At 42.2% G+C, this 8,939-nt stretch overlaps 1 protein-coding gene across 1 annotated transcript in view; it reads right to left on the bottom strand.

Moving 5' to 3' along the window:
* bcl6aa (BCL6A transcription repressor a) overlaps positions 1-8,621 on the bottom strand; it is a 22,775-nt gene extending 14,154 nt beyond the window's left edge. Inside the window, 2 exon segments of the mRNA XM_024138835.2 lie at positions 5,385-5,556; positions 8,515-8,621. Coding sequence (XP_023994603.1) covers positions 5,385-5,556; positions 8,515-8,545 — 203 coding nt within the window. The 5' untranslated portion in view covers positions 8,546-8,621.
* Between the last annotated feature and the right edge of the window lie 318 nt (positions 8,622-8,939).

Consider the following 8,939-nt stretch of genomic DNA (forward strand, 5'->3'; position numbering starts at 1 on the left):
TGAAATCGTGGCCAAGTGTTCTTACAACGTGATCCATCTGTAGGTAGAGATGGCTGTGTTCAGATAGCCATGATCAGAGTCTCCTTCAGCGTCAGTCTAGAGGTGTACATGAACTCCAGCAGGACGGCAAACCCTCGGGATCCACCTTGGGGTCCAGACTGATGGCATCAGGTTACACTTCAGGGAGTCCGTAAATATAGTGTAGAACAGCCCACCTAGAGAGAAGAGGAGGAGGAGAGGACCAAGATAAATATACCATTACTGGTACATAACAGCTAACATTGGAAACTGCTTACAGAGAGAGAGACACCCAGGGGGGGGACAGAGAGTGACACCCAGGGGGGGGGAGGGGGGGGCAGGACCAGAAGGGAGGAGTGGGGAGGAAGCAAGGGAGAGCGGACAAGACGAACACCCATGCGCCGGGGGGGCAACGGGGCGGTGACACGGAGGGAAGACGAAACACCCAGCGACCAGCGGGGGTGGCGCCGGAGGACCAAGAAGAGACACCCCAGGTGGAGGGGAGGGGGTGGTAGAGAGGGGCGAGGGGGGAAGCCGAGACAAAGACACCCAGGGGCGACGGATGGACGGAGGAGGAGAGGGGGAGAGCGGGGCAGGGTAGGGACCCAGAGAGACAACACAAGAACCCAGGGTGTAGGTGCGGGGGCGTGACACAGAGAGACACCCAGTGGCGGGGGAGGGGGCGAAAGGGGGAGCGAAGGGGGGATGGGGGTGGGCGCGGCGCGGGGGGGGACAGAGAGACACCCAGGGGGGGGACAGAGAGACACCCAGGGGGGGTGTCTGGGGTTTCACTGCCAGTGAAACCCCAGATGACTGATATGAACAGATACAGTCCAGACCGCATAGACCTACAGAACAAAAAGGGTTCACACCTCTTGACTTAGTCCACATTTTGTGTTGTGTTACAGCCTGAATTCAAGCTGGATTAAATAGATTCTCATCCATCTAAAAACACAATACCCCATAATGACAAAGTCAAAAGATGTTTGGAAATGTATTCATTTATTGAAAATGAAATACGTACAATTCCATTTCCATAAGTATTCACACCCCTGAGTCAATTAAGCTATAAAAAGGCACGAGGGGCTGTGGTATATGGCCAATATATCACGGCTAAGGGCTGTTCTTGGCCACGACACGACACGGAGTGCTTGGCCATTTACTACAAACCACGGTGTTTTAGAATCACCGTGGTGTAAGTCTAAGAGCTTTGCACACTTGGGGACTGATTTATCAATCACGTGTAGTCGTAAACCATGTGTGGGATAATTTCCACTCAAAATGTGAGATTTATCCATATGAAGGTTTGCATGAGTGCCTCGCGTAAACTGACACACAGCCGCGACCATCTGTATGCGCAGTGCCAAGAGCTGGAATGAAGAAGCTGCTTGTCAAGTGTAACATGTGAATATATGTTGGAAATATGTGAAATTGGGAGAATAGACTTAATTAAATGTTGTTGTTTTTTGTAAAATAGGGCTAACTATTCAAAACATAGCTATAAGATGTTTCCTTGGCGTGCATAAGCTTTCCCCAAGCCTTGCTATTCAAGGAGACAAGGCAGAAGAGTGAAATGACAAGGTTATGGAAACGTGTTATCGACATACTAGAGGTTTTCAACTGGGATAAAAACATACAATTACCCTTGGACAAAGGAATTTGCTCTACGACACATTTAGAAACAAGTTATGATGCAATGTCAACATGATTAAACACAAGTTAAGCCTTAGCGACAAAAGAACTGTCAACTCAACTTCTAACCAGATAAAATGTTTTTTTTTTTTTTTTAAACACATCGAACCCTGACACCCGTCACCTAACAATAATTCAAATATCCTTATGTTGAGAACCGGGATACTGCCTCTGGCAATACAAATAGCGAGGTTCAACGTCATAGATGAACAAGAGTGGCTGTGTATAGTCTGATTTAGGGGAGATCAAGAATGAACTGCACTTTATGATTTAAGAGAAACCTTGTTAGAAAAAATAAAATAAACTGAACTATTCTGTAGTACTTTTGAAAAACTTGAATGGCTATTCAGAAAACAAGTTTTCCTGGTTGCAAATGTTATTACCAAAGCTTGGAAGATGCGACGAGATAAGTTGTGTAACTTAAAATGTTTTGTTTTTTTTCGCTTCAATTGTTTTCATTTCAGTAGGAATGTACGTAGGTAGGTGTGTAACGATCATCAGTATGATAATTTTATTAGGATACAACAGTTTCCGTGTGAGTTGGCCGTCATGACGACGCGACACTATAATAGAACCTAGGCCTTTATTCTACCGTTCTCTTGTGATTTGTTTTCTATACTTGTTTTCCACTAGGTGGCGCCATTGACCACAGTACTTCTTAACCCTGTGGATCTACATTGATCGGCACATCTCATTGGCAGCGCCAGGTGACTAGAGTCCTTGCCAATTGTCGTCCCTTATCCATATGGCCTATGTAGTAGTCCATTCAGTCTGACATTGTTTTGACGAAAGCCATAGATGAAGGCCGAAACGTCAAGTTTAACTTTTTTTATTTTATTTTTTATTTTAACGGTGCTGCATCTTTCCTTTTCAAATGATGATCTAATTGGGTTTTGTTGCATTTTTCCACATTTTTAAAACAATTCATAATTTAAGGTCACTGTGATCCCTCTGCATCATTGAATTCCTTCCCCTTGCCTCAGAGTAACCTAGGCAGTTAGAAATCAATCATCCTGGAACTGTGTAATACCGCATCCCTATGTGGCGATCGGAGTGGATTTGACAGGTGTATATGGCAATAGCATCAACTATTACTAAACAAATCTATGGATTTCACATGACTGGGAATACATATATGCATCTGTTGGTCACAGATACTTTTTTAAAGTAGGGGTGTGGATCAGAAAACCAGTCAGTATCTGGTGTGACCACCATTTGCCTCATGCAGCGCGACACATCTCCTTCACATCGATGGATCAGCTGTTGATTGTGGCCTGTGGAATGTGTGTCCGTACTCCTCTTTCAATGGCTGTGTGACGTTTGCTGGACACGCGTGTCGTACACGTCGATCCAGAGCATCCCAAACATGCCTCAATGGTGACATGTCTGTTGAGTATGCAGGCCATGGAAGAACTGGGACATTTTCAGCTTCCAGGAATTGTTGTACAGATCCTTATGACATGGGCCGTTGCATTATCACGCTGAATCCTGAGGTGATGGCAGCTCGCCCACACAACGCCATATCATCCTGAGTTATTTTCTGTCTGTAATAAAGCCATTTGTGGGGGAAAACCTCATTGATGTGCTGGACTGGCTCCCCAGTGCCGCTCAGAGGCCCACCCATCGGCTTGCACCACTGCCAGTCATCATTTAAATCCATAGATAAGGGCTGAATGATTTAATTCAATTGCACTGATTTCCCTTATATGGAACTGTATACTCAGTAAATAATGCTTTGAAATTGGTTGCATGTTAACAGTTTATACTTCTAAAGGTAGATATGTACATGAAGGCAGGGTAAATGTGACGAGGCAATCGAATAGATAATAATAGGTATTTAGGTAGATTATGTAGCATGAAGGCAGGGTAAAGTGACTAGGCATCACGGATATGGATAATAATAAGGTATTTGAGGTAGATATGTACATGAAGGGCAGGGAAAAGCTGACTAGGCATCAGGATAGAATAATAATAAGGTATTTGAGGTAGATATGTACATTGAAGGCAGGGTAAGTGACTAGACATCAGGAAGATAATAATAAATGTTCTTGAGGTAGATATGTACATGAAGGCAGGGTAAAGTGACTAGGCATCAGATAGGATAATAACGGTATTTGAGGTAGATATGTACATGAAGCAGGTAAAGTGACTAGACACTCAGGATAGATAAAATATGTATTTGAGGTAGATATGTACATGAAGGCAGGGTAAAGTGACTAGGCATCAGGATAGATAATAATACGGTATTTGAGGTAGATATGTACATGAAGGCAGGGTAAGTGACTAGGCATCAGGATAGATAATAATAATTATTTGAGGTAGATATGTACATGAAGGCAGGGTAAAGTGACTAGCATCTCAGGAAGATAATAATAAGTATTTGAGGTAGATATGTACATGAAGGCAGGGTAAAGTGACTAGGCATCAGGATAGATAATAATAAGGTATTTGAGGTAGATTATGACATGAAGGCAGGGTAAAGTGACTAGACATCAGGATAGATAATAATAAGGTATTGGAGTAGATATGTACATGAAGGCAGGGTAAAGTGACTAGCATCAGGATAGATAATAATAAGGTATTTGAGGTAGATATGTACATGAAGGCAGGGTAAAGTGACTAGGCATCAGGATAGATAATAATAAGGTATTTGAGGTAGATATGTACATGAAGGCAGGGTAAAGTGACTAGGCATCAGGATAGATAATAATAAGGTATTTGAGGTAGAATATGTACATGAAGGCAGGGTACATGACAGGCATCGAGAATAGATAATAATAAGGTATTGAGGTAGATACTGGACAGCAGAAGGAGGGTAAAGTGACTAGACATCAGGATAGATAATAATAAGGTATTTGAGGTAGATATGTACAATGAAGCAGGGTAAAGTGACTAGGCATCAGGATAGATAATATATAGGTATGTTGAGGTAGATATGTACATGAAGGCAGGGTAAAGTGACTAGACATCAGGATAGATAATAATAAGGTATTTGAGGTAGATATGAATCATCTCAATCTTTTCAGCCATGGGTGGTAATATCTCTCTAGGAGCTGATCCAGCGTCAGTATTGTGGAATAATTATAATGTTAAGGTAAGACTAGAAAGGGATAACTCTGATCCGAGAGCAGCGCTTCCTTTCGATCCTATCAACATTAACACTTAACCTCAACGACGCACTTAGTGAACGTTCTCTCGCGTTTTGTTTTGGAAAAAAACGTATGCTTCTACACCTGCATTGCTTGCTGTTTGGGGTTTAAGGCCGGGTTTCTGTACAGCACTTTGAGATATCGGCTGATGTAAGAAGGGCTTTATAAATACATTTGATTGGATGTTACATCTTCGGCCGTTGTAGGACAGCTGCATCGTTAAAACACTAGTAAGTCTAAGTTCCATGGAGATCAGGAAACCGAGCCCAGAACAGTGTGTGAGTGTGTGACAGAGACAGAGACAGGAAAGGGACTTTAAATATCATGCCATGTGTACGGAACAGCAACATGCAAACTGGGTTCAAGCGTGACAGAAAGTAGGGGGGGGGGGGGAGAAGTGGGACAGAGCCTGGTGCTAGATCTGTTTGTGCTAGCATGTCAACTCCTTGTCATGCCAAAAAAACACTGTTTGGCATGATGGCACAAACAGACTGGTACACATGCTAGGACTTGGCGTCAACACACCTGCAGGCCATGAGGACAGTCTTGTGAGCACGGAACTGCTGTCTGTTGACCAGGATGGTGACATCTGTGAGGATGTCCCGGCTTCGTAGCCGGTTGAGGTTCAGCAGTACGTCGCTGGCGTGACGCGTGAATTGGATACAGCTGTCTGCTGCGCAAGCCATCTTGTCAAGCTCTGGGAAAAAAATACAAAATAAATTCCCCTGGTCAGTGCCATGGATATACATAAGGTTATATACAGGTTATTCATCAAATAAGCTGCTATTTTGGAGGTGAAAACCGGTGGAATATGGTTCAACCTGGAGGGCTCTCCAACCCTGTTCCTGGAGAGTTACCCTCCTGTAGGTTACTGCACAAACCCTAAACGAGCACACCTGATTGATACAATTAAATTAGTTACAACTGGGGTTGGAGCAAACGTCTACAGGGTATGGAGAGCCCAGGTCCCGAGGCAGTAGTTTAATGAGACACATTAAGATATACAAGAGAAAGCATGGCAGGAAGGCTGGATACTGTCGGTCTCTTTTAAAAATGTTGATTATTTTAATATAGGAAATTGCCCTCATCTCTTCTCATCATCTCCCTGATTGCAGTAGAGGTTTGCAGCCAATAGGCAGCGCCATTGAACAGCATAAAGTATGGAGCATTTAAGTAACATTTTCTGTTCAGAAAGTGGGAGAACACTTGATTTCTTTATTGTTGCCACTCGAACTTGAATGTCGAGGATGAATGATCACCCCGGCACCCTTATTCAGAAAGTCTAGCCCTGCGTTAGGCAGTCAAAGCCTGTGGTTATGTGGCAGCTCATCGTTTAATGTCACATAGCAACACTGTCACATTCAGCATGGAAACAGATACAAAACACCAGGTGTTGGCTACTTCTTCCTAAGAGTACAGTATACATCAAAATACACCTGTCTGGTTGACACCGGCAAATTATAAAGCGGTGCGTCTTTAAATTATAAAGTGTGCGCTATTATCGGGGCACTTCCGACGTATTGAACATTCTGTATCGGAATTCGAAGTTGATTATTTTCCATCCGAATCAACGCCTCACTCCAGAGTTTCCCGGCGATATCGTTAATTTAAAAAAACAACCGTACCACTATTTATTCACACATAATCTGAGATGGAGAGAACCTTTTTGTTGTTGTTGAGCATGTCAAATTTGTATGAATGCGACAGACAAAAAGTTGCCAGATTTAACTTTACTGTGCACTGACAGAAGATGTCTGAATAATTTACTATTATTAACAATAATAACAATAATAACAACAAAAAAACTACACTTAAATATTTAATGCAATCAAAAAAGGTAGATTAAAGTGCAAACTGCTCCATGAATTTTTTAAAGATCATACACCACAAGATGTCATCAATATATTAAGATAGCCTAGAAATGTATACGTGTGCTCTTCCGCAATATAAATAGCGGGTAGTCAGGCGCAAGAGAACACGTTTTGGCAGGGTTTCCCAAACTCGGTCCTGGGGACCCCAATTGGTGCAAGTTAGTTTTTTTCCCCTAGCACTACTACTCAGTTTATTCAAAACCTCTCATGAATCGTCAGGTTTTTATTATTTTTAATGTGTAGTGCTAGGGCAAGAATCAAAACGTGCACACAGGGGTGTCCCCAGGACCGAGGTTAGGAAACGCTGTGTTATGGCAATAACATAATTTAATTGCAACGCACAACAAGACTTGAGCATATTTTGAGAACACTTGCTCTCAAAGTTTGTTTGTTTAGGCTACAGTCTGCTTTTTAACGGGTATCCTAACTTACTACTACGTCACCCCCCCCCCCCCCCCCCCCCTCCTCCTCCTCCTCCAACCCAATGTAATAAATGTTTTTAAAATGACAGTTTCTTCACGTGGAATAGCATGTTGAGCCAGCCCGTTCAATAACACATTGGAACAAGTACTATCACTCTGACTCAATGCCAAGTCTTAGGCTGCCACTCGACACCACCCGAAATGAATCATGTATACAAGTGAACAGGCTTCTCAGCGGTCAACAGAGGCTACAACCCACCTACGACTACTGCTTTGGTATTTTACCATTCTCAAAATGTTTAGTTTTTTTTTTTTAAAGGTTATTCACTTTTCAAATCAAATTCACAGATGAAGAGATTCAAAGGTACTACTTTCAGACACTTAACTACACTTCAAATCGACTTAAAAAAAACAAACAAATTAAATAAGACTTCTTGCATGGAAGCTTAGCAAACATACATTCTAATGCTGCAACATTGTATATGTTAACCATTCAAATACTATAACTACGACATTGTACCGTTTTCCTGTCATGTTGCCTAAAGTCATTCATCCCTGGCTCCAGACAGATAGCACGCAGGTACAAACTTGCGCTCGTAAACTAGGCTGTGGAAAGCTACAAACTAAAAAACCATATTTCCGTGAGGTGTGTGTGTGTGTGTGTGTTGGGGAGGGGACTGCGAAACAAGACAATCAATATCTCGTGCAACCAGATCCCGATGTTCGATTTGATTATTTTCTCCAAGACTGTCTGGATTTATAAAACAATGTAGCATAACACCACTGACACACCTATCCCTGCACATCTGCCACAAGCCCAAACACACTGTGCAAGTTACTTAGTTATGCGGATGAGAAGCACGTTATAATAAACACCGAAATAATTTCTGTGCAACACCGCTGATATTAAACACAAATACACAAAACCCAGCCAGGTCAGATCTAAACCAAGTTTTGCTTAGAATAAAGGCAGCAGCATTTAGTTAAACTGAACTCCTTGTTCATTATTAGCAGTAAAGTCATGTCTAACAGAATAACCACGTAATCTCATTTCTGTTTTGCGATCAGCACAGTACAGTAACAAAACGCCTCCACTGTCAAACCGACAGAAGGCGAACCGAGAGCCGTATAGTGAAGTGAAGACAGCGGAATATTATTATAGAAACAGATATGTCAAGAGCACTGTCACCCAGGGGCAAAACGGTGCGCTCTAAACAGTCCACCAAAACACCTTCAAATCACCTAGATTTACAGTATAAAACACATTCAGAAACACCGCCAGCACTACACCATCACCTGCAACGAAGAGTACAACTTCGCGCCAAATTACATAGGAAAAAAATAATTTTTTAAAAATATCACCTGGTATTGCTTTCCTAGAAACTTCTTGCATCACCACTTCTAAGAACCCCAGTTCTAAGAATCAGAGGAGCTCAATTCTCAGAATTTGAGCTTGTGGCGATACCACTTTCAGAGGGAAGGGGAGAGTCAGCTTTTAATGCTTGCTGAGAAATCGTCTTTCTGAGATTTTGATTTCCGTGCGTATTATACAACATGACTTATGGAACAAGTGTATTACAAAAGCAAACTGAAATTATTGTACATTTTATATTATTTTTCTATATTTTAAGAGAAATGGAGAATTGTTTTTTTATGCCCCCTACTTATGGATTCTCCCAGACCTAGACGGTCACATGGGCAGAAGAGTTGCCTACGTAACCCACGCCTCTTAGTCCAGCCCCTAAATTCACAGAACTAATTTGCTATTCCATGACATAAGCGAAGTG

Source organism: Salvelinus sp. IW2-2015, unplaced genomic scaffold (genome assembly GCF_002910315.2).
Source record: "Salvelinus sp. IW2-2015 unplaced genomic scaffold, ASM291031v2 Un_scaffold1598, whole genome shotgun sequence".
Lineage (NCBI taxonomy): Eukaryota > Metazoa > Chordata > Actinopteri > Salmoniformes > Salmonidae > Salvelinus > Salvelinus sp. IW2-2015.